Here is a 26296-nt window from a genome sequence, read left to right as displayed (position 1 = left end):
TTTCCTGGGCAACAGGCTAATCCACGTAATACATTTTTTGCGTAAATGGTCTAGTTAAATAGGGTTTCTAGGGGTTTGTTAAAAGTGTAGTATACAAAATCCTCTTTCTCCCTGCCTTGCCTAGGGACTCTGAACCACAGGTTGATTCCTAAGTAATCTAAATGCTCGTTCTTGCTGATGATCCCATGTTTTCAGCATGTCCCATATCTAGTTGTCTGTGTTACTTTACTATTCAGCAAACCCTTCCCTGGGAAGGCCAGGTGTGTGCCTACCGTAACTTCAGCTCGACAGACCCCGCAGCGCAATGCAGGTGAAGCACGGTGATAATGGTACAGGGCCAGCAGGGAGAAAATGTATAGGTGCCTCTGGCAACGGCTGTGCCCACACTATATAGTCTGCATCTGTCCTTTTCCTGAGCTTCCCCCTTCCAGACCGACAGGACCCTACTAAAGCCCATTCTCCTGCGTGTAATCCGCTGACGGAAGCGGTGGGTGGTGGTGATGCTGCGCATTGTTCCCACCCCGGCCAGCCCTACCTGTGCCTGTGCCCTACCCACCAGCCTGCCTTCCACACGCACTGAAGTGTGCAGCGGGGAAAACACACGGCTTCTCCTTGTCCTGGGAAAGATTAGTGCGCGGCTGTTGAGAAAGACTATCTTCAGCTACACCGCAGCGTGGGAGGGCTTACATGAGGATGTCCTGGGAATCTATGGATCCGAGACCTACTCCTTACACATCCATTGCAGCTTTGAACCCTTTGGGGGCATCTGACATAAATTTCATTAAATGACCCACAGGAAAACCAGTTTTGAACGGCCCCGCAAGCTACTTGTCACTAACAATTTACCTCCTTTCACCTAAGAAATGTTAAAAAAGAAAAGAATACCATACAGTCAAAATGTAGTTGTCAGATTTTATTTTAGTTCTGTTAACAAATATATTCAATGCAAAGGCAAACTAGGAGCTATATAATTACCAGAGTCGCTCTCAATATAGAAAATAGCAGATCTCATAGTTAGGTGTCATAGAAAGCAAAATTATTTTTTATATCCTGAAAAAACATTCCACTTCAGGCAGGAAAAACTAAAAAAACCCGCAAACCCACCTATCTAGAAATTCAATAAGCCAAGAGCCTACAGCAGAATAGCAAGAGTTCTGGTGCCACAGACTTATCTCTCTGCTCTGATCTTTGTGGCTAAGAGGCGCTCACACGAAATGATGAAGCGTGAGGGACAGTTTCAAGCCTCACTCCATCCCTCTTACCCTGGGTCAGCTGTGGATCTCAGGATGCAATTTTAACAGCTGTAATGGTTGCCTGTGGCTCACAGGTCAAGGCCAGAGCGCAGGGCAGCCTTGCCTATCTACCTGTTTTGCATACCCTAATTAAGCAAGAACCCCTGTGCCATATTTACAACCATGGATAAACCTCCATCCCTGGAACGACCCTCTTCGGGCAATACAATTTGTAATCACTTAGGAACCACACTGCACAGACAAAACAGCACAAAATGTCCTCAGTGGAAAAAGCTTTTAGTCGACCATCGTTTACATTTTCACATGGGCAATTCGGAAAAAATAGAAGGTATATGTGCAAGAAAAATATGTTTGTTAAAAACAACAACAAAAGATAACGGAAAAAGCTCAGAATCCAAGTAATTGTTCTCAGAACCTACTCCTGACGCTGTAGCAATGGTCTGTCTCCTGGAAGCACAATCAGTTTAATTCAACCGTGCAAGGAAAGTATGACTAGGAGTGTGCAGGGAAGGTCTGTGCAGCTCGGAGCGAGAACGGCTCCATTCTTGCCAGTCACACTAGATGACTAAAAACAATAGGGAAGGAGAGGGCCAAACCAGGAGGTCCACAATTACACAATATCAAGTCCCAGGCCCTGCAAAAACGTTACCTTAGCGATAGAGAGTAAGGAGCAGAGCAATTACGTAAGTTTTCCGTGACCCTGGAAGAAGGATTTCTTCTCCTTTGATCTCTCTGCAGATGCATGCCATTCCCAGCCTCATAAAGCAAAGGTTTATGGTGAGGTTCACCATAGTGCAGCTCTCATAACAGATCTTCCTATCCACGTTATGTTGTCACTTAAACAATGGAGGAAAAGCTTCAGAGAGTGGTTAGTTGCTCTCTTTGTTTATCCACCAAAACCAAACAATGTACAACAAATGGTAGAAATTATGAAAGCAACAGTATTTACTCAGAGTTTACCGTTAAGAAACCAACACACTGTCTTCCTACTTTATGTTGATATCAAGAAGGGAGAATTCATAACACAAGCCTGTCTTTACCTCCTTCCTGAATGACTTGACCAATGGCTGTTTGATTTTGTTGTTTCAGAAAACATTCTTTCTTACATTCCATTAACTGCTCAAAATCCTGCCACATTTTAATTTGCTTCATATTTGGCCCGTGACTTTCCCGTACAACTTTCTGCTTCTCTCGCAATTTCTGTAACAAATAAAAAAAAATATTCGATTTCTGGAACAGTTCTACGCCACAAAAATTGTTTACATAGGCAGCTTGGAATGCCAAAGATTTTTATATGCTACTGAAATGTTGTTTTGTTCAAGTTGATAACGCTCCCTGCGAGTGATAAATGCATTAACACCTGTGACTTGGATCTTTGTATAGATTGACAACTATATCAGTGTTTTGAAACTCTGATATATTATTTAAGTCTAAATAATAGTTTTACCTATTTGCGAAGTTATGCTAAAAATCTGAGATCACTTCCATATAGAGCTCTTGCAGTATCAAGTTGCAACGCACAACAGATTCATATCATGAAATTATAAACGTGAAATCAATGTTTTACAATTAAACTTGCTACTAATTATTAACACTGGCAGCCCAAAACTGTAAAAAAATTGCTCACAGACTGATGCATAAAGAAGCAAACTAATAAAAGTAAGACGTTCAGTGTGAATTGGTAAGCCTAACCTTGTCCGTGCTGAGCTGAGCTTCATACGAGATTAAAGATGGACAACTGCTTTTAACACTGCTGCGCCGATGATCCCCTGGCCTTTAGTAACAGCAATAAGGCTGACAGGCTCGAAATTTATTGTCTTCAACAGGTTGCTTTATATACAACATAAAATTTGAGCTGGCACAGTTTGTTATGCCCATGTTTCAGTTTCTTATCCAAATGGTTTTCAGGGAATGTGCTGTCATGTTAAGCTGTTTGACTATCTTTTACAAGCGGCTCATGCTACACTCTGCAGGAAAGCAAGCCTGAAGCGCAAGCCTGATCTCTCTGCAGGGTATTAATTACCAATGCCAGCAGTAATGGAATTTTCTTTGTAGGCTGCAATATGCTTTTTATAAAAGACTGACCACAGCCTTTAGTAATAAGCCCCCCCAAAAAATGAACTGTACAACGTTTTTACAAGGTAGAAAATATTCTTACCTTCCCAAGGTTTTCTTGTTCAAGAATAATTCGTGTATACTGTTCTCTAAAGGAAACATAAAATAATTTTATTGTGATTTTTTTTTAGTTCAGTGTAATTGGACAGAATGATGCAAGCATTGGAAATTACGAAAGTATTGGGAGGTTCATAAGTGAGACAGAAGAAAAAGCATGAAGAAACCTTTCTGACATTGGACAGCATATCCCTTGACATCAAGGATCAGATCTCCCCGATTCAGTTGTGCAGTTGGGAAAAGTGATACTGGATAAGATCTCTTACATTTTTGAAGCAGGCATGATTACCACTCCTTCCAGCTTGAAGACAACAGCAAGATCATCTAGATAAGATATACTGGATCCCTCTTTATTAATACATTTATCCTGCCAATATTCTGAGGTTAGCCAGTGGCCTTATTTGTACAAGTGTCAGAGTTTACAAATCCACAGCCCTTAATTGCTCTGAACGCAGTGTTAGAATGAGTGCAAAAATAAAGGGATGAAGGGGAATAGTATTTCACCCCAGGTTTGGCAGATCCAATGGGTGCGATGGAACCTCTGTGCATTCCACACTTTCAGAAAACAGACGTCACATTTAGGTGCCTAAATATAGGCTTAGAAGCATAACTGTTGACATTCATTATTTAAAATCTTGGCTGTACACCTTTGACTGTAACAAGTGGCTGGATTGCCTTCTGACATATGCAAACTTGCTACATGAAACCTGACAATATAATATGCAAACCATAACGGCATGATTCAGATCCATTACTATGTACTTATTTTAATATTTTTTTTTAAATGTGACAGTAAAAACCCAAACTCTATACTTATTCACTTGGGAAAAAAATAATCAATGATTATATTTCGTGTGACAGGTGTGTTTAGAGGTTGGGAGTTTGCTTGCGGAATTCAAAATAACCCAGCTCATCTAAAGACCTTTCCAAATGGCCCAGGGCAGAAGACCTTCACATAGAGAAATTCTAATTTCCAAAAAGAAATATCAGCCTTCATGAGAGCTACAGGAGTGTGAAGGTGTGTTGGAGTGTGGCGAGCAGCCACGCAGAACCAAGGCGTTGTGTTTCTTATATTCCTCCCATTTCTACTCAGTACTCCGGGCTTTCGACTGGAACACTTGGGCCCCTGGCCAGCTGGTGCTGCCCGCCATGCTCCCTGCAGAACGAACGTGCCAGGAATGAAGCCGCATTATTTTATGATCCCTCGCTCTTGGGCAATTCTAGCCAGAACAAATCAGAGCCGTCTTGAGGCTGCTCCAAGCACTGTGCTGCACAGCTGATCCCTCGCAGTCCTCACCGAATCAAAGGGATGGAAAGCCACACTTAATCTTCTTGTTTCCACTGGCACACAGCAGATGTTCACACACACATTTGGCCTCAAGAACATATATTTTTTTAAAGTAGAGTTTTCAAAGTAATCATCAGAAGATTAGATGTCTTTCCTAGTAAGTTTTTCTTTACTATTTATAATGATGACTGGAAAGAATGCAACTTAATAACTTCCATTAAAAACCCCGCAACTTTCTATTTTTAGAGAAGAAAATTATCTTTTCACATTCCCAAGAAGTGACTCCATGTAACAGAGAGTTTATATTCAATAAAGAGGGTCAGAACTAAGACATTTTTTGTTCAATATGTTGTCAGGAAAGTACTGTTCTATTTACGGTTCATTTTTACTCCGTTTACATTCCAGCGCCTGCAGAGAAATACATTCACATTCTAAAAGGATGTCTAGAAAAAAAAAAATCACCTCATTTTACAAAGATCTCTGTATTGAACTTTGTTGTAATTCATTTAAATGTGATGGGTCTGTGACCTCTTACAGAAGGTCAAACGTGTGTATAGTCCCTGCGAGAGGATAATTTCCTGAGCTTCTGTGCCCATTAGCGAGTGAAACGGGGACAGCAGGGAGAGCGGTAACGCTCCGTTCACATTCCCCTCCCCATACCTGGAATTACATAGCTGGGCTCACGCTTAATTCCAGCATTTGGCTTTGACGGCTTGTCAGGGTGAATACTGACACTGTGGGTGTTCGTGTCACAAGTATTTCAGTAGGAGCACTTTTTGCTTAGCATCTGTGAGTAAACTCCGACCCTCCCCTTCCCTGTGAGGCCGTACCAGTACTGCGCCGGCTGCCCAACCTGCGTTTCCTCGCAGCTGCTTGGCTGAGCTGTGCTGCTTTTCGTACTAATGAATATTCACGTCATCACTAAGATTTTTCTCACAGCCACTTCTCTTTTCACCCTTCTGCTTCAGTTTGCTGTTTCCTCATCTTTCATTAGAGAAATATTTTATCTCCCACAGCCTTCCATTATTTTGTGAGATGGAATAGGACGCTTTCTAGCCTCCACTCACTTCTATCTCCTTGTCCTTTTCTTCTCCCACCCTGCCATTAGTAGTTTCGATTCTTTTCTTACTCTTGTTTTTCCCACATTGTTTACTACATAGTGTTTAAACATTTTCATGCCTCAGATCCTTGCAGAAGGTCTCTGTGATAACTATTAATCAAGCACTTTGTTTCCTAGTGATCTCTGGCTCACCTTCTAGACGAGCCGGAGACGCAGCTTCGCTGGTACCAGTGCAAGGTGCATCAGGACAACTTCTAGCTTGTGAAAGATCTGATGGAGGAAGACAACCTCATCTCTCAGTGCCTCCTGAGGGAATCCCTGGAGTTTTCTCACTCAGTTTGACACATGGCTATCCCTGCCACTGGCCCCAGTTCCAGAGCCCATAAAATCTTAATGGCCCATTACTGCCATTTTTCTCTCCACAATGAGTAAGAAATTGCCTCTGGTCATACTGAATGACATTTGACTGATTATCAATCCTACCGATTAATGGTGCTTCCCTCATTGCCTCCACTGCAACAGAAAGGTCCAGAAATTACTCTGAAAGGTAAAAGGTCCTAGGAGCACAGATATCTTGGGAAATTAATTTATTCTTCCATCACTTTGAGAAGTGACAGACTACTGGTTCTCCTGTCCTGTTGTGATGTCAGCATGCCGGATAGTCTGAACCTTTCAAATGGAAGATAGTATGATTGTTAATTATCTAATTTAGCAGTTTTATCTTTGCTTTGCCACTCAGTCACGCTTTTAAATTGTTTTGTGAATGGGACAAATTTGTGATGCATTTTGGCACACTGTACAGAAGACTGTACATGAAGCACAGCTCTGACATGACAGGTCACACAGATCTCAAGTGACAATCTGTCCCATCGCTGAAATACAAATGCAGACATCTAAGAAGAGGCCTCCCATCAAGGAATTACATTGCTGTGGCTTTTTAAAGCCTAAGCTGTGGAGATTCCTTGGCACAGGAATGACTACACCTTTAAGGAGACTCAATCCTCCTTCAAAACATCAGTGTTTTTCACTCTTTCCATTTGTTAAAAAAAATAGAACAAAAAGACCCTTGATCAAACCAGGAAAACGTGAATTTTAGAACTACTGTTCTGATAAATATTTTCATGACTGAGAAACACTGTGGTGCAAAAGCCAAAGACCACTTTGTAAAACTAGTGACAACAACTTAAGCTTGTTTATTTTGTTGACAGCTAAGATCTAAGATATTTTTTTCCCAAAAAATAAAGCTAGCTGGAAAACAGGATTTCTACTTCATGCAGAACTCTGAAATTTTGAAAAATTAATTATAAAGAATAAACCCCAGGTATTTTGACACTTGTACCGTAATAGCTTTAAATGTTTTGATTTGGATTTTCCTGACGTTTAATTTTGATGGGGCTGAACCAGCTGGTTGACTTTATTGCCTGAATTTTGTTTCAACTTTTATACTGTATTAAAAGATTGAAGATTTACAAAATTTTAAACGGGATACTTCTCCAAAAATATTTATTGTGCAGTAAAGTGTAAAAAAATCTCTATGACATGGTAACATTTAGACTTCTTAGCACAGATAATTAACCCAATACATCATTCTCAGAAAAAAATTCAATCTTTGGCAGGACTGTGTAATTTAAAATAGAAAACTACACCCAAAAAAATCATCAGCTCAGTTCATATCTCTCCCTACCAGGCAAAGACAAGAGGTCCTGAAAAAACTCACAGCATGAAGCAACTGTCTTTATATGGAGTAAATTAAACTGAGTGTAAAGATGAAAGTTAGGGTGATGGTACAGAACAGTATTCGTTCTACTTCTGGTAAGAACTACAAATAGGAGCAAACCAAAATCCATTTATGGTGAGTAGCTGCAGCCCGCCATTCCTGTACCAGTGATGGCAATCACTATGATACTTGAAAAAGAGGAGCAGAATTGCCAGAAATGGCCTGAATCTAAAGGTGGCATGTGGTTGCTTTCCAAGAGGTAGTAGGTCTACTCCCGCTCGCCGGTGTCTCGGGGAAACCTGGCAGAGGCATTGTGTCTGGTCGAGCCCCGCTGCCTGCAGGACCCAGCTGAGGCACGGCCTCTCCGAGCTTGGGCCAACAGGGGCTGCAAGTTAAAACCGCTCTGTGGGGCCTATAATCTCCAGCAGGAAGGGAAAATCTTTTGGTATGTCTGAGAGAACTCGTAGGTTTACAGCAGTATATACTGGAATTCGAGATGCTTATTTTTAGATTATTATAGCGTTTCTAAATTTATCAGGTGAACTCCTCCAGTTCAAATGCCAGTGAGAAAATTCCTGACTTCAACCCTAGTTTATGAATATCCTTCAAGTTAACACAAAGGAAATGCATTCATACACTTACCGAATTGCCTTTCGTCTCTCCTGTGGGTCTGGGGAGACATACGCCTTCATTTCTTCTTTAGCACGCTGCAGCTGTATTTCTAGAGTCTATGAAAAATTTTCAAATTTAAAAAATAATTTTAAATAAATAAATTATGAATAATTAATAAATAAATTAAAAATAAATATATTATAATGGCTATTCCATTTCACAGTGAACAACCTGGTCCCTCTTGTGATCTTACCCTTTTCATGCAGTTAATGTAGCGGTAGTTGCTCTCCTCCTGAGCACGCTCCTCAAGAAGTCCTTTCACTTCCTGTAGTACAAGGATAAGATTTCAAAGAACATCGTAACTGCGAGTCCACAGGAGATGCCCTGTGTTGCTATATAAACCACGAGAGTCCCTGATAGAAACAGGTATAATATTAAATTGGTGATTTCTCAAACGTTTACGTAATTTGGGCTTTACAGAACTGTCTTTTAAAGAGAAAGACAACTGATTTATTTTTGGATTTGCAGTTTCAGTCACAGTTAGAGATGCTAAATGACTGTTAATAGGTGCTTATTAATATGACTGACTTCTAACGGACACTTCCCAAGTGCTGCCAAGACTCTTGTTCCTAAGCACGTCTTAAGTGCTAAATACAGTTGTGAATAAGCATTTCCTGGCACACATCTAGCAAAAATGTCAGGAGCTACAGACATGTTAATAGTATGTTAATTAGCAATCAATAATTCTATTGAGGAGTATGGAGATAGTGAATTAGTCCCATCTCTAAATGATCCATACCAAAAAAACCCAATAATCCAAATGGTATTCATGTATTCTGGCTCACGGAGCAGTTGTCAGCTCCACAGCGCTGTCACTATGTGATTTTCAGACCATCAGATGGAAAACTGAATTCTGCTGTTCAGCTGCAAGAGTTTGCCAACGCTCATGTCCAGCTTAATCAGTGGATGTGATTGTCATGTGTTAGAAAATGACTAAGATTCGTCTGCCAAGAAAAGCAGCCCTGATGGCTAGCTGTAAAACGGTTCTTACGGGGGGTCTACTTTACAATAGGTTCACCTACGGATTCTTTTATTTTGCCTGGATTAAGCCATATGAAGGTACTTTTAGTGTAGGAAAAGAATTATCTATAGATTCACCTATGCTTTAAATGTACGCCTTTTTTATCTTGAAATAGATTCCTTACATGGGCAGGCCTTGAAAAAAAATCAAGTCCAGACAAAATTCACAGAAGGCGATCTAGTGAGATAACGCAGATTCATGTAAACATATTAATACTGTCCCCACCTTAAAGAATTGTGCTGGTTGAAGTACCTCCCCTCCTAAAAGCGCTATACTTCATGTAACGCATAAACTACGTACACACAAGCTCTTAACTATACCTATATGGCTGTATTTTTTAAAAAAACTTGTATGCAAGAATACAAGACAGTGACATTTAATGAAGTGTCCTTGCCATTAATTTCAGTGCATTAATTATCCATTGGACTGCTTCTTAATTTAATGGATCTGCTAAACGCATAGAAAGATTTGTCTTGATAAATTAAGCCTTATGGTCAAATTCTTTCCTAACAGATTGATTTAGGTCAGCAGAATTTCTAGCAGGTGCATTTTCTTTTACACGATCCTTGCTATCCAAACCAGATGTTGTTGGATAGACTGATGTACCCCTGAGTTCACCGCTACTATACGGAGCAGGAGATGGGTGCGACCGTAGCTCGTCCACAGCAGCTTCAGGCGTGATTTGCATAGCTGTGGGTCACCATCGACTCATTTCCACCTGAAGTGGATTTGTACTTTCCATATCCCGAGGGGAGGCAGGGAAAATATTGTACCGTGGTGAATAACACGTTGCACAGCATCGATGAATGTGCACGAACAAGCCGCCGCCTTACCTGTTCCAGCGCAGAGCGACTGCTCTCTAACCCCGCTGCACAACTGTTGTATTGGATTTTTTTTTCATCACATTCTTGAGTTAATTCCTTACGTGAATAAGGGCAAAAGGGTACATAAATGAAATCTTCAATCAACTGACATGTGACATTCAGGCTGACTGTGTTCTTGTCAGCCTCACACATCAACCTCAGCTATTGGCACACTCACAGGCACTTAGATAAACCTAGCAGGCACACGGGTATTATTACACACAGGGAAGCCACTAGCCTCCACTCGCATACTGGAGGATCAGCTGTATACACCGCAACATAGCGTGCAAATTTCCTCTTTATAGCCACATCCATAGCGTTAACACGGTAGGTGAGTAAGGCAGCGTTTGCAAGAAGAAAGGAAAAATAATTATAGAGATTAAGGAAGGATTAATATACTTGCTACCTATGAAAAGCCAGCTTCCTCATTGTACACAGCAAACACCTGAGCTGGATTTCATTTGCTGACACTTTTAATAGAACCATTAAAAGTAAGTTTACTGGAAATTTTGTTGGTAGATAAATGGATAGCTCTGTTTACTTCTGTGGCAATGAGCCAACTTAGAGCAGCCCTGGACCTGAATGACTTTTTTTTTTTTTTTTCCCCCTCAGCTCTCTGTAAAATTTTGAAAACAAATGGATAAATCTCTTGTTCCTACAGACTAATATAGGACTCTGATCAATGTATTCAACTCTCAGGATGAGATATTATTTGCAATCCATTTAAAAAGGAGCACACTAGTTAGTGCTGAGGTGCAGAAAAAGCTTGGAAACCAATCTGAAAAGCAACTTTGCTATGTTTTGAGCCATGATTTTTCAAATTTTCCCCTGGTGTAGTGATTTTTTTAATTGTTATGAAGGACAAAGTGCACTGTCAGCTTTTACGAATTCCACTCTTTAACATGTTGCCTGTTCCAAATCCCTGTTGACCCATTCCATTATTTCCAGCTTTCCTTCAGAGCTGATTATGTCCTTGCACAGCACTACAGAGATCTGTAAATTCAGACTTATTTGTGATTCTGAATTTATTTACATAGAACGAGAGAAGTGTTTCTACTAACCTGGCACTTTTGACGCAACTGTCTCAGTTCTTTGATAACAGGAGCTAGGCTTGCCTTCTTCTCTGCCACCATAGTATTCAGTTTTTTTACCTGAGAGGGGGACAAAATAATATACATTAACACTGTGACACTAACAGTACATTTATATAATTAGGAATGTGAAAAGAGAGAGAAGTAAACCAAAATAATGGAGAGAAAAAACATGGGATGAAGCCTGAACTATATATAACGTAAGTTCAGGACTAATTAACGAAGGGAAAGAGCCCATCTTGCAGTGGGGTCATCGCCACAAAGGGGAAAAATTCTGCTCCTGTTGTTTGAACTGTGAACACCACAGAGAAACCCAGAAGGCAGGAGCAGGGGAAAATGAAGGAGTAGCATAGAGGTAAGAAAGGAAGAAATCTGCACTGAGAGAAAGGAAGAAATCCTTACGAAAACAAAGAAACCTGCATAGGTTAAATAAAGTTTGAAAAAGCTAAAAGTCACTTTAAAATATTTATACTGAAAATTCAAATTTGATCCAGCTTTCCACTTGAGACTCATTCTGTTTTATATTATACCACTTTTAAAACAAAGTGCCCTAATGATTTCAGAGAATGTTATTTTGCTTTTTGCTATTTTATAATATTTTCAAATTAGAAATTCAGGTTCTGTTTTGCTTCTATGGCTATGTGGGAAGTTAAATTAAAATGTGACAGACCTAAGGGCAACTGAAAATTAGGCTACAGAGAAAGATATTTAGCTCTTTAGGCATATTAAGTATTTTTTTAACAAATGCTTAACTCCAGTGATTTACAAATATTTAGAAAAAGATTCTGTTAAAGATCAAACCATTCATCTCTTTCAAATAATGTGCAAGAACAACTATGAAACCACTTCTGAAATCACAAAAAGGTAAAAAACCCCAAAGATGACAAGACTTAATATCCCTAATGCTTCTGAATGGGAGGAAAGTAGGATTTATTTTTTTTATAATTCTAAATTTCTTCTTCATACATTAAAAGAAATGCACATTTTAGGAAACCTTTCCAAGATTGCCTTTGCAGATGTAAACAGTTTGAAATTTTTTAAATATATAAACATAGATTAAAAGAAAATTAAAAACCCAAACAAAAATATTAAATTTGGTTTTATATGCTGAGGAACCAGGTATTCAAGTTGAGGAAATACAATAGTTAAAGACAAAAATCACCATTTCAGACATGTTATTTAGTGTCAAGCCTTTCATTTCATCCATTTCACTCTTCACTGCAGATACTCTTTCCAGCTCCTCCTGGGTGTAACTATATCCAGAAATACCTTTCTTGTCTTCAATAGTTTGCTGCAGACACAAAAAATAAATGCTGAATGCGAGTCCATTAATAAGTAATATGGCAAATTCCTTCACAGAGCCAAAACGTTGTAAGAAAGCAAAAAAGGTGAGTACTGTAATAAGTTTATTTTAAAAGTGCTTAATAGCTGCCAGAAAAACTAACTTTTTATCTAGTACCTGTACAGCAGGATAACAACAACTTTCTGTAAATACACTACTTGGTGATTGAAAGCCCAATGACATTAACAAAAAGTTCCCACAAAGTAAAGTGGGCTTTAGGTCAGGCTCTGAAGTTCAATGTGTACGATCCAGATAATTATTTTTTAAACAACTGTCAAGCAAAACAAAATAAGTATTGTATTCATTGTAATAATACTAACACATGTTACCAAATCCTAGCATTACATTACATAAACTTTACATTTAATTGTACGTTGATGTAATGGTCTTTAGGGAACACTTGCTCATCAAGTACGTAAGGAGGGTATTTTCTGAAATCTGAAAGCTAAGTGTTGATTTGTGCACCCACAATTTGTTAAAAAGAAAACATCCTACCTTAAAAGTGCCATTTATCTATGAACTCTGAGTCCGTTATCCTCAAAAACCTCTTACAACCATATGTTTAAGAAAAGATTTGTCTCTACTGATAGCTACCGCTACCACGATGGAAGCATTTTGTAGACTTTAATAGCAGCGTGTAGTTTGAGAGTGCATTATGCCCAGGGCTAGAAAAGGTGTATGTGACCTACTGGGGAAAAGCGTGCACTTATCTGGTGCTAAGGACTCTATGAAGTCACAGCTCTGCAGTTTTATTAGAAGGTATTTTAGAAAAGGTCAGGCTTGAATGAGAATATACTGTTGACCGTGTGCTCACAGAAAAACTTCCAGTGCTTTGCCTCTGCTGTGATTTTTCTGTGAGATAACGAGTGTATGTTCATTATCCTGTTGTAAATAAACACTTCAGAAGTGTTTATTCACCTTCCTTCTACTTGAGTAGCAATCATGAGAAAAAGCTCTCATCCTACTGCTTAGGTGCTTCTTTCTACCCAGGTAGCACTTCTCGTTTTACTTTTAATTAAACAATGAATGCCCTACTGAAATACCAGAACACCATTCGCTGCATCTATGCGAGTATCTTTCCAAGGTCTATCCCATGTATTCTCAGTTTTCTTTTCATAAGGAAAATACTTTTCTGTTTAAAAACGTGAAATTATGTACATATAACACCACAGACATAAGATAAATAAAACCAAAGTATTTTGATAATAAGAATAAAAGTAATGGAAGAAAATACTACAGCAATAGTATTGCATTTGGGATGCATGTGTATTCCCTGAATACTTACAGTTACAGATAGCAAAATCCTTCTCCTGCTGTTCTGGCTTAGAAAAAGCATTCATCCAGTTTTAGATTTTTTGCCGACTGTAAAACGCATTTTCTTCTAAATATTCTGGGGTTAGAATGTTTCCTTCCTGCCTGCTTTTTTTTTTTTTTTTTTTTTTTAAAGTACCATTCCTATATATGTTGCAGCAGTAACCTGAGTCCTACTTGCTGTTGATAACTTTCAAAGCCCTTACTATGTATGTGGATACCAACAACTAATTTAAGAATCCAGCCTTGCAGTCTCTCTAACTGGAGTTACTGAAGATTTACCACTGCCTTTAAAAAGCAGGGTCAAGCCCCTCAGGCTACAAAAAATTGCAGAACAGTCGTGACTGCCTGTGAGAAGCAGTTGCTGAACATAAAAAAGCAGCTTAGCGTAGTCAACAGGCAAAAATAAGTTTTATAGCCTAATGACTCTTTTACTAATGACAGCAGGAGAGCTGAGGACAATACACATTAGAATCTAACAAAACAATATCCATCTTACTATATAGCCGTTACCAGGGAAGGCAGGGTGATGGACTGTGGGAGCAGTAAATGCTTGTATTACCAACTGCTGCTGAATGGCCTCGTGGCGCTGTTTTAGAAGTTCCTCTGTCCTCTGGAGGACACCGTACTCAGCTGTAATTTCTGCTATTTCCAGTCGCTTCTTTTTATAAAGTGTGTTCTTGCTCCGGAGCTTATTAACATAGTGTTTAAACTGGAAAGAGAGGGAATAGAAATATCATTTAACATAAAGCAAAAAAGGGCCTTATGACAGGCCGTTGCTATATAAAATGTAATTATCCTATTTGGACTGCATATTGAAGATTAAGTGTTTAGAACACAGCACTGGAATTCAGGATTCCCAGGGTCTATTTTATTTTTGGCTCTGCATTTGTTCACTGAGTGAGATCAAGAAAACCTGCTCTATTGCTTTCTGTCCCAGCTCACTCATTTGTAATAGTGAGATCACTCCGTTCTGCTTGCCACCGTTTGACAGTTGGAAAAGCAATTACTCTTTGCACAACATTGTGAGAATCATGGATAATAAAAAAGTTAATGTAATAGTAATTTGCACTTGTAAGAGAGCACCACGTCAGCAGTGCGCCCCAAAGAACTCTGCAGACCAAGGGACTTGATAAGAAAGTGCAGAAAAGTTGGAGGAGGAGAGGGCATGGGAAAAGATGATTGTTTTTCTTAAATGCTAGTTCTCCGTGGTTACAGGGTGATGTTCTCCTCCCTTGATTCTTGCAGACCTAACTGGTATCACTGGTTGTTAAGTTTTTAAAAACAGGAAAACAAAAGCAGAGTCCTTGCATAGAAGCAGAGAAATGCAGCATCTCTTTCATTCAAAATCTAAAATACTAAAGATTTTGTATTTTTATTGAAGACTAAGTAAAATAATACATATTCTTACAGATCAACAACAGCCTTAGCTAATTCACATCTGAATATGTGTGTGCTCAGTTTGTAACACATAGGGAATACCAGGTCTTGACACAAACGCAGTATTTTTCTTTGCCTTAATGTTTTCCATCTGCCAAACAGGCTTAGCTCTTACTCTTATATTTTACATGAGAGCTATGAGGCAAATGCCAGTCACAGCTCAAAAATGCATTCAGATCCAGAGATGGAAAGCAAATAAAATGTATTGTAACAAATGATCTAAGAACAGGCTTCAGAATGTTCCTTGATGAGGAGGGGTTCAGCATGTGCAGAGTGAGCATAAAACAGGGAGCCCCCAAGAGAAAATACCACTGACACAAGTTTAGAACTCAAACATAAAAGAACTTTGGTTTTGAAATTTACATTCTTTTTTCTTTTTGCAAAATTATGCCTCTCCCTTCTAAAGAATAAATCCAAAAACCCAATGTGACCACAGCCTAAGAACCCCCAGAGTAACTGTATGTTCTATAAAAAGTGTCCTGGGCAAAACGCCCAAAATGAAATCAACCCTGTTCATCTGCCATCCTGTGCAATATCTAGGCCAAAGCTGCTTCTCTCTTGCTATGCTCCAGAACTATTTTTAAAGCCAAAAGCTATAAACGTTTTTGGTGAAAGAACAAACCCACAAATTACTCAATGTGCTCTATGCAGATTGGACTATGTGTGGCTTTGGAATACCATTTTACATTGCGCGTACTACCTAGGACAAGGATAGACAAGGTCACCTAAGCCACAGCGCTGCACAGCGAAGGCAGTGCCGTTACTGTCACACTCTTTGTTATATTATTGGCACGCTTAATATAGTATTAGCAGAATTACTTCTTTTGCATAGCAAATTCAAGTATGCCCTCTAAGTTAATACAAAAGGCTCTTGGTTTTTCAATTGCTTAGACAATATCAAGTTTTCAGTGATATTCAAGTGCAAAAGTATAAACACAATCTCTCCTGATGAGAATTTAAGGGAAGCACAGCTGTCTGTCTTGATCAAGGAGTTCCTGAGATATTCCATTTGACCAGTGGAATGTAATAAAGAATGATGTAAAGGATTACTCTCCCTTAATATGTGACCACATACAGCTATCAAATCTGAATGATTTTCTGTCAGTTTATCCCAGGACGAAAAGCAAACGATTATTCTCTTCACTTCTATAGCTACTTTTAAGGCCTTGAAAATAGCTTGAGTGGGCGGTATATTTGCATATTCAGTATTGAAAGCATAATGTATTTTACAATGAAGTCAAAGGATCTTGTTGATTAAAGAACAAATTCCACTAATGTTCTATTATTAGTTGATTAAGTTAGGACTTTATGATAAAAATTTCATCTCAAACAAACCACAAGTTGCTCACACTGACAAGCAAAACCTGTTCATTTCAGGAGATGGATGTCTATCTTTCATCGCCATCTCTGGCTTTTTAAAAGCAAACTTAACCTTTCACATAGCTTTTATTGCAGCAAAGTAGAACAAGATATAAACAACATTAGCAAAATGATAGTAGCTGTAGAAAATCAATCAATATTTTGGCAGAATTTTCAAAAGACTTCATCTACTCAAAAGCAGCCCAGATTAGCCCCCCAAAATCTCACTGACTAAAAGCTTCTTTTGTTCCAGGGCCAAATTCAGAGCTGGAGTTATTAGATCTGACTCCCCTTAAATCAGCAGTTTGTAGGCATCTTACGGCAAAATTAGGTTTCTTCAGCCTAAAAGCCGACAGCAATTCCGTAGGTTTCCAAAAATTAAAAATAAGCTTCCTGTAAAATACCAGCACTATTGTTTGTGTAAGCATTACTTCTGAAGCTTTATACTCCCATCTATATGTAGCTGAAAAAAATCAAGCCTTTAAAATGCTACACAAAATTGTATTATTTTACTGCGGTAAAAGGTCTTTTAAATAATTTGAATAGTTCACAAAAGTAACATTATCTAGCTACATCACTTTAAAATTAACTACCCAAAAAGAATCCATTTTTGAGCAGCAGCATTTTCCCATAGACCAGGTCAACTGCTCCCTGCGTAGACACTCAGCATGCTCAACCTACAGAATTCCCATGGATCTGTCAGTGCCCACAGCGATGCACCATCCAAGGCCACGTTCACTAGTAAGCTTTTCTTTCTCAAGCAACTTAACACAAATAGTTATTTAAGCTTCAAAGATTAAATGCCTGGACAAGAACCAAATGCTGGCACTGAGTTAGCAGTTAAAGTAAACAAGCCTGGAGACCCATGTTTGCTAGCCGAGGGAGAGCCCCTTGAGATACGAAAACTATCCAAATGAAAGCAAAGAAAGATTATGCTTTTTCACTTAGATATTTTTATGGGTGACCGTAACATAACAAGCGTGGAATCTAGATTTTGAAATATTGTGAATGAAAACAGGACTTTGATCTCTCATCCAATGTCCTGCAGCATGCAGTATCTAGCATCCCGAGGCAGATCTCCTGGGTTATGTTCCGTTTTTACTGAAAGAATCCAGCAATGCTAGCACTTTATGCTTCTCCACTCACTACAACCTCCAAGAGACTGCTATCACCAGATTCTTACCACGCTTCTGTGAAGCGGCGACAATTCTAAATAGAAGACAATCGAATCATAGCTATTAAAATGGCTTCTCCAGGACCATACAGAGTGTGGCAGGTTACCCCCCTCCAGGAAAGAAGATAAGCATTTCACCACATGCTTCAGTGCTCTGCTGAACTGGGATCAAAGCCCAGCTCCAGTAATGCTTAGTCTTACGCCTTCACTGTAAGTCTGTCGTTTTGTCTCCTGAAAACTAACATTTGCCCCATGTGAAGTTTCATAAGGTTCTTATTCCAAGATTATCATTAAAGGAGAAAATAGATAAGCTTGTTTTCAGAAAAGAACAAATCCCAGATTAATCCCTCACTTGCGAGTCAAATCTTCAAAAATAGTATTTTATGGATTACTGTATCAATTTGATTGTGTTATAGTAATCAAAATATTCTTCACACAAAAGTACTACAAAAAATAATTAACTGTAAAAAAAACCAAACCCTTTCTCAAAAGCGTAATCTAAACAAGGTTCCAAATCAAGTTTTGTTAATAAGGTTATGTGCATAAGCACAATAATTGCAGAAAATATTAGCTGACTATCTCTATTTTTATTAAGGACTGAGGAACAGATGTTTTAATTTTCTGACTAGGCCAATTAATGGGATACAGACTGTCCAAAGTATAAAAAATCAGTTAGGAGAAGTTCCTCATCATGACAGATTTTCAGTATTTTTTCCTAAGGGGCTCTAAATTTAAGCTAGTACAGCCACTGTTGGCTATAGTTCATAAGCCATGCATAGAAGAACAAACTTCTAAAAGATCTGAGCAGTATCACCTTAATCTATTAAAATGAAAGCATCCTACAGCTTGCTCATTGGACAGATCAATCAGGAAAATTCATTAGCATTAAGCAGGGTATCTCTTCTAGGAGTGCTTGCTTCTGGTCAGGAAAGAAGTATTAAAGTAGCCATTACTAATAATTTGGTTCAATCATATTATCTATAATGAAAACTCATTTTCAGTTACCACTGAAAATGCATAGATCAATAAAGTTGATGATTTATTCATGCCAGTGGGTGCTGAAAGAGCATTCAGTTCAGCTCAGATTTGTCTGAATCACTGAATATATTTGGCTTAAATGATGGTTAACTTCTTATAGCAAAAAGCTTCTGGCTTCTGTAAGAATCTTACCAATTTGCCACTTCTATTCTCACAGCTCGACTACCAGCTATGCTCCTATTTCCATGTGCATGGAGCCTCTGACAGACAGGAATATAACCGTACCTAGAACCGTAGTGAAAAGTTAAAGAGCACATTGATAGGATAATAGAGTCTGGGTCCTGGCTTAAACCATTTAATGTTGAAGTTGTGAGCTCCTTTATAGCTGCTCTCTTAAAAATCCATCCATCTAGTTGGGAGCTAGATAACTCTTTCTGGTGGATTCAGATGAACCTGAGTTTTAGAGGAAAAGTGACAAGATCTATGGTCCCAGACTGACTGATTTCTCTGTTTGCAAATTAAAACATTTTTTATATTGTTTTAGCAGGGGCAGGTAGGCATGGATGAGCGTTTGCATGAAAAAAAATTAAACTCCTTATGTAAATGTATATGCAAAACTCGCATATCTGTTAACAAACCAGTCAGACTTTCTATGTGCCATTCTCAAAAACATATTCATTTCAAGTCCTGTAGCTAAGCACAGCTATGATACATTCTATTCTGATACCTTGGGAAAGTCTGGGTTCTTGGGGCCTACGCTGAACTCTGAAAAGTACAATGCATTGTGTAAAGAGCTAAAAATATCACAGCTTTACCTAGGATCACTTGTAATTGAACCATCTAGCCTTCTAAGTGTCAACATTTGATTCCCTAATTTTCAGGATCTGACAGCTGCAGCTAGGAGCCTGCCAACTTTGCCCCATGCTCGTTGTACTTTGTTTGAAGTGCTTAAAAAGATTTCATAATCCCTGAAGCAGACCATTTATGCATATTTTTTTGTGTTTGATGTACATGAATTGGTTATTCCCTGCTGTTTCTTCTAAGTTCTGTCTAGTTGCACAACCTCTTCAACCGAGTTGAATGCTGTAACATTCCTTTTTACGATTACAGAAGAAAGCAGAACGCTAGCACCTAAAAACATAAGCTAGGATTGACCTTTGGGTGAATGAAGTGTTAAGATGACCTCAACTGGAGACCCAAATACTGGTATGGGAGTGCAAGCTAGGAAGGCATGGATTCTTCGATTGCCAAGGCTTGTGAGTGCCATGATGTAAGAGGATACAGCAAAGCGAGACAAAGAGAATATGAGAAATCCTGGGTATAGGAGAGAAATAGTTTGTTGATTTAATGGTAGCATTTAGATAGGTTAAACATAGCAGGATTAAAAGCCCATTTTAAACTTAAGACAGCAAAGCTATGTGTTAAAAACTCCTCTTTCTTCCGTTCTGAAAATGGAGGAAATGTAAAACGTGTGCGACTGCAACCAGAAAGCATAAGGAAGCTCTTGGTTGTCAGAGGGTGCACAGTGAAGGTCGAATGTACAACCTCTTTCTGTCCCCACTGAACATACGTGTTACAAGGGCGACTTACCACTACATAAATCATGATTTCCTTTGGTATTGGCTCAAAGCTGGAGTAACAGAGCACTGAACCAGAAAATACAAATCTAAGAGCATAATGTATCAGAACCAAACGTATAGCAAAAGGTTGTCTGGTGAGTGATAAACTGAGATTTTTACTGATGAGAAAGAACCTGTTCACTTCACTTTTGCTTCATCACCTCTTCCCTGCCAACTTACTTGTCTCAGCTGTCAGCCCTGCCTTCTCACCACCTCGGCTCTGAAGCAGGGCTGTTTCTCTAATATGCATTTGCAATGTACTTTATGGAGATACAAAACCTGTAGCACCAAGGTCCTGTGCAGCATTTTTGGCAGCAGGCATTTACAAAAGAATTAAATACCATTATCTCTGTTTTCCAGATGAGAAAACTGCAACCTTTGAAAAAGAACCAAAATCCTCAAGAATTCAAATCTTTTCCTAGTTCTTAGCCATACAAAACACTCTTTTTAATGTTTTACACTGGTGCCCAGGAGTACCACTACAGTATACCTAATGAAGTAATAAACAAGAACAGGACACAGATCACATATTGCCATCTTCCTTGGGCCAATGTGCAGAAAGGATTTTACAAAACAGGAAATGCTTTTTATGGAAAGACTAACACTTTTTATTTTAAGCTGATGGCTTTGTCCAATGTGCTCAGTCATTTATCCTTCATTCCTCAAAATGAAGACTTGAAAATATTTTAAAAGTCACAAGCAGAACATACTTAGACAAAAGGAATGCAGCTTATGTTCAAAACAGGTCTTGTCTTTTTTCTGTCTTGAGCCTCTTTCTTGTATCAATTAACCTGAACTTTTCATTAAGTCACTTACGAGGTTCCACCTTATGAGGTTTCCCTCCCAACCTGTCCTCCTTGAATTTCTATGGATCAGAATATGTTGTTCCCCTCAAGAATGGGCACAACATGAATTATTTCTTACCTTACAGTGCATTTGCACAATGTAAAACATATGTTGCTGTCTTGGTAATGTATACTTGTCTATTAATTAAACACTTCTTTCCCATCACATGTCATGAAACACAGATTGTCTGCTTTCTGTTTTTATTTTTACTTTCAAAGTTGTCAAAGACTCTAGCAACATGCCCACTGAGGTTGAAAATCTTATACTGGAAAGAAATCTAATGCATGGTTGTCTTATTATTGCTACCTATGGAATGTGGACAGTGTGTCACGGTAAAAGAAATCAACATCTTAATTTTTCAATGTCTCTGTGCCATTACTTCCACCTGTAATTTTCATCTTGATTCACAGAAAAGAAAAAAGGCAAGAAGGTGCAAGTGAAATCCACATGGATTCCATATTGCACAGGAAGCCTTTATGCATAGGTGTACATACACATTTCAATACTTGCTTTACTCTTTAAGACTCCTTTAAAAGCAAAATGCTTTTCGTGGAGCAGGCATGTCCTATGGGATCAGGAAGGGAGTTCCTTCTGCAGACGGTGTTCTCTGTATTGAGTTGTATGTAAAAAAAGCACAGAAACAGACAAAGAAAGCAAAGAGTGTTAAATGACAATGATCAGATAAATGATGGCAGTGCAAACAAAGACAATATGTGAGGGAATGAAAAGATATACTAATTCAGAGAACGATGCAGCTAAAATACTCTTTGCTTCAGTGATTCTGCCTGTAAGTACACTTAGCAGGCTTCTCCCAAACTAAGAGAAATTATTGTCTTAAGTCAATTCATTTTGCTGACAAACCACTACCCAGCTGCAGCAGCCTTATTGTTTGCGAACTTCTGAAGAAAAAGCTGCTTTGAGAAGTACAGCCTCAAATAGAACTCTGCCGGAGCTGCATGGATTGTGTGAGTCAAAGTTTGTCTTGCAGCTAAACTTCAGGAGGGTGTAGGATAATATTTTTAAGTAAAAACTTTTGTGGGTAATAAACACAACAGGACTTAACTGCATTTCTGATAATTGCTGGTATTAGGCTTTATGATCTTATATCATACAGAGAATGGACAGTAACGCAGATTTTTATTATACATCAAATAATAAAATTAATCTCCGTGACTTATCACTTGAACTCCTAATCCCTTCATTAGTCCTGTCGACTTTTATAGTAAGTTATTTCCCATCATACTACTGTGACAATACTGATGTTATTTTGATTCAGAGTCTGGAATATTACAACAGCCCAACATTAAGTCCTCATATACCTTGCAATCTGTTAGATACAACTGAAATTAATAATTTGAAAATAGCTACAATTCAAGTAGAGTTGCATTATAAATACTGAAATGCATTTGGAAGCACCGGACAGCACTGTACTATCTGCACCATAAAAAAAAAGCAGCCTTCAAATATGTTAATTTTGGAATTTGATAACAAAAAATGTGCATTAAAACCAACAGGGCAATCTGTTGCAATGCTGAGGCCATGTAGTTTGACAACATACTATAAAAATGGATAATGAATGAGCAACTGCAGAAGCAGTTATTGCAACGTACAGTTAAAAGGAAATTGTGAGTTAACAAAAATTGATCTATCTCTTATATTTCCTCTTCCTTATATCCCATTCTATTGCATACCTCATCCCCTTTCAGAACTTCCGATCCCTCTAACTCCTGGGCCTGAGTGGTCTTCTGTAACATCTGCCTTTCAGTGTTGGACATCTCTTCCTTAGCAGCCTGAAGTTCTTCTGCCTTGGCTTCCTTTTTCCGGGAAATTATAGATGCCTGCACGGTCATAAACATACATATGGATAAGTAAAGTAAAAATTGCCTTGTTTAATCATTAGTGAAATGTAATCCATTAAATTTCAGGCATTGCACCACTGAAACCACATTTTAACTGTCAGAAACTGATTTTCATTAAGAAATGTAAGCATGTCTCACTGCAAAGAAAAAAGCATCGATTGTGCATTAGATCCAGTGGGTTAAACCACAACTTCAATGAAGTTGATTGCAGACTCCCAACTTTTCCAGTACAGCCAAGATTTCAAGCACACACTTTCTTCCCAGATTCATGTTGATACATTTCACATTTACATTTCTTCACCTCATTTTTTCATTTTCATTGAAGAAAAAAGGTAGGCATTTTAGCTGCTCCATTTCTTCTGCTTAGTCCCTTTTTGTGCATATGTAAGATACACCAACGTGGCTTAACTGGAAAGTTATCCAAGATTTCACAAATGTCATAATACAGATTTTTATAAACTGCAACCTACTCCAACCTACAGAAATATGTTATACTAACAGCAGAACCAAGCCACTAAATCTTGGCAAATAGTTAGAAGATTATGAATAAAGCAATACAGTACAGAAATAGTGTAAATTACAGATATCTGGGGGGGGGGGGGGGGGGGGGGTTTGTCCCAGAAGATAAAGCATTTTTAAAAAAATAATATTTTATACAAGTCAGGATATTTATTAGTACCTAACATTTGACCAGAAGCTAACAGATTTGGGAACATAAGTATACATTAGTTCAGAGGGCGGGAAGGCATTTTTACCTTGCCAGAGCATACTATTTAAAAACATTTTAAAATAACACAATGCATTAATTTAGCTGCATGCGCATTAATTTGGAGGCATGGTTGGTTCCTTCATATGAAAGGCAAAACTTAGGAAAAAATGAAGCAAAATACACACTGGCTTTCTTACAGTAGATTAAAAGGACCAGCTTTTTTCTAAAAATATATCTAACAGTTCTGCTGGGGTAGTATCTCAGCTCTTTTGCTTCATGAGATATCTGCAGTAACAAATTGTGGTACAATATATATATGATTATTTTGTAAAACAGAAGCCAGTCCCTAGCAGAACAAAGACCACCATATGCTTTCAACTCACAGCCACGACCTGAACATAATTATGTCACAAGCCAGTTGGTCTTTGGTACCAGCACATTATGTAGCAGGCTTTTCTTTCGGGAAGCAGAGCACCTCTTACCAAACAAAGTGGTGTGTTTCATATTGCATATGTGATTGAATTGCAGTATACATTTTTATCCCCATTTTTTTCCTCCCACTGATACATTTTACTTAAGCCTTTTTATTTTTCAAACCGTCACCATAAGTATCATCACGAAAAACTTCAATAAAATTAGCAGCGGTACAGGTTGCCTGGGCAAGAAATCACATCTCTGCGTAAGCTCTGAAAATCTCAAGAGTTCATAAATCCTTTTTATAACTTGTGACTTTACTAAGACTAGAAGACCAGACAGGCTATTTCATAGAAAGCCTATTTTATAACCTCAGGATGAAAAATCAAAGAATACCTTCTTAATAGATATAACAGGAAAAATAGCATGTGGTCAAACACAAGCAAGGGATGTAACTGAAAGCAAGCCTTGCATCCAGGTCTCACTGCAGCATCAGCCCACATGCTGCCTTTTAAGAATCTGTCCACAGCTGGAGCTCTCCTGAAATAGCTCCTCCAAAATGTTCCTTCCAGAATTACTGTGATGCAGCTGAAGGGCAACACCTAACAGCTTAAGGACAGCGGTCGATACAAACTCACCGATGTTGACTGAAAGTAATTGTTTGACTCAGCCCTAAGCATATACATCCAACAGCTATTTATTTTCTTTTTGTTCTCCACTATTACATATTTCTACTGATTTATGCTAAATAATTAAAGAAAAAAATCAGTATGTAAACCAATCAATGACTGAAATTGCTCTACTGCTTCTACTTAAAAAATGTTTTGTTCCTTCTTACCTGTTGGCGATACATGGAAAATTTACTATCAGTTGTCTCATACTTCATCATTCTTTTCTCAATAAGCTGATTAATTTGTGCATTTACTTCATTTATCTGCAAGACAGAACAGAAAACTAAGGAAATGGAGCATTAATTCTTTAACTTCTCCAAGAACTAAATGCTTTGCAAACCAGATTTACAATCCAGATAGTTCCATTTTTAAAACAGAGAAACAAACCCAGAAACCTCAATGAGTCATAAAGTACTGGAGAGGAAAAGGCTATGGTTTGGATTTCCAGTTCTGTGCGTTTATGATAAGGCAGAAACATGACATTAGCCCTGAAAAATGAAGTAAACTGGTGTACATGGAGAAAAAATGCATGTGAATTGGCACAGACAGAGAAAAAAGACTGGTATTGTCACATACTATGTGAAAAATGTCATTTTATCAGTATTAACTAAAGTTCCTTTTCACTCAACCATTTATCAGAAGTTTTAAGAGGACCAAATAAAAACTAAATGCTATCAAATTTCCAGTGAAATTTCTTCAAATGAAGAGTCACAGACCATCATATTTCCAGCTCTATGGTACCTTCCTTCCACTGCCACAAAACGGACTTGCTTGTCCACAGTCTCAATCTGTTGATCTTCGTTCCAGCTGAAGCTTTAGAGCCTACTGCATCTGGAAACTCAGAGCTACACCAGTGTACTGATGCCAGCTTTTCCAGTCCTGACATAATGCTACACTGGGACTCTCATCAGCCATGGAAACCACAGCCCTAGCAACCTTCCTTTAATTCTCTGCTAACTAGATGAGTGCTGATAAGCAAGCAGTGTAAATATGTGCTGAAATCCAATGAAGTCCAAACGTCACGCAGGTACAGCACTGGGCATTATCCTGACATTTCTATGAGCAATATCCGTGTACTCTGCAAGTATTCCAAATAAAGTGCTCAACAGGACTAAAAATGCTCCAATGCCTGAAAAAAAGAACTGTAAATTCTATTCCTTTACATAAGTGGTAGAAAAGGCCTAAATTTGAAGACGGCTAAGAACTCCCTTCTGTGAATAAATGTCTGGTTTATATATTATAAAATGCACGATAGTAGCATGCTCAGTGCAATTCAGCTCCTTTTAAGAAGGCTGACTTTAAAAAAAAAAAAAAGCTAAGGCCATGCTGTGATAACAGATAATAAAAACATACCATATACTTGGCTCTTAAGAAGAAAATACTTCCAAAATATAACAAATTAAAAGGTTACCTCATGGAAAAAGAGGGGGAAAAAAA

At 38.4% G+C, this 26296-nt stretch overlaps 1 protein-coding gene across 2 annotated transcripts in view; it reads right to left on the bottom strand.

Moving 5' to 3' along the window:
• Nucleotides 1-900: 900 nt before the first annotated feature.
• The window catches only part of IFT81 (intraflagellar transport 81), a 42892-nt gene continuing 17496 nt past the window's right edge, over nucleotides 901-26296 (bottom strand). Inside the window, exons 10-19 of one of the 2 annotated variants that reach the window (XM_040610205.1) lie at nucleotides 25027-25122; nucleotides 22898-23044; nucleotides 14353-14502; nucleotides 12300-12428; nucleotides 11108-11197; nucleotides 10017-10103; nucleotides 8356-8427; nucleotides 8133-8218; nucleotides 3412-3457; nucleotides 901-2453 (exon numbers count right to left, since the gene is read on the bottom strand). In XM_040610205.1, coding sequence (XP_040466139.1) covers nucleotides 2271-2453; nucleotides 3412-3457; nucleotides 8133-8218; nucleotides 8356-8427; nucleotides 10017-10103; nucleotides 11108-11197; nucleotides 12300-12428; nucleotides 14353-14502; nucleotides 22898-23044; nucleotides 25027-25122 — 1086 coding nt within the window. In that variant the 3' untranslated portion in view covers nucleotides 901-2270. Of the gene's footprint in view, nucleotides 2454-3411; nucleotides 3458-8132; nucleotides 8219-8355; nucleotides 8428-10016; nucleotides 10104-11107; nucleotides 11198-12299; nucleotides 12429-14352; nucleotides 14503-21670; nucleotides 21814-22897; nucleotides 23045-25026; nucleotides 25123-26296 lie in introns of those variants that run through there. The other variant, XM_040610211.1, reaches the window with a different exon arrangement.

This window comes from Falco naumanni, chromosome 1 (genome assembly GCF_017639655.2).
Source record: "Falco naumanni isolate bFalNau1 chromosome 1, bFalNau1.pat, whole genome shotgun sequence".
In the NCBI taxonomy this organism is placed as follows: Eukaryota; Metazoa; Chordata; class Aves; order Falconiformes; family Falconidae; genus Falco; species Falco naumanni.
This window is presented reverse-complemented; position numbering and strand designations above follow the sequence as displayed.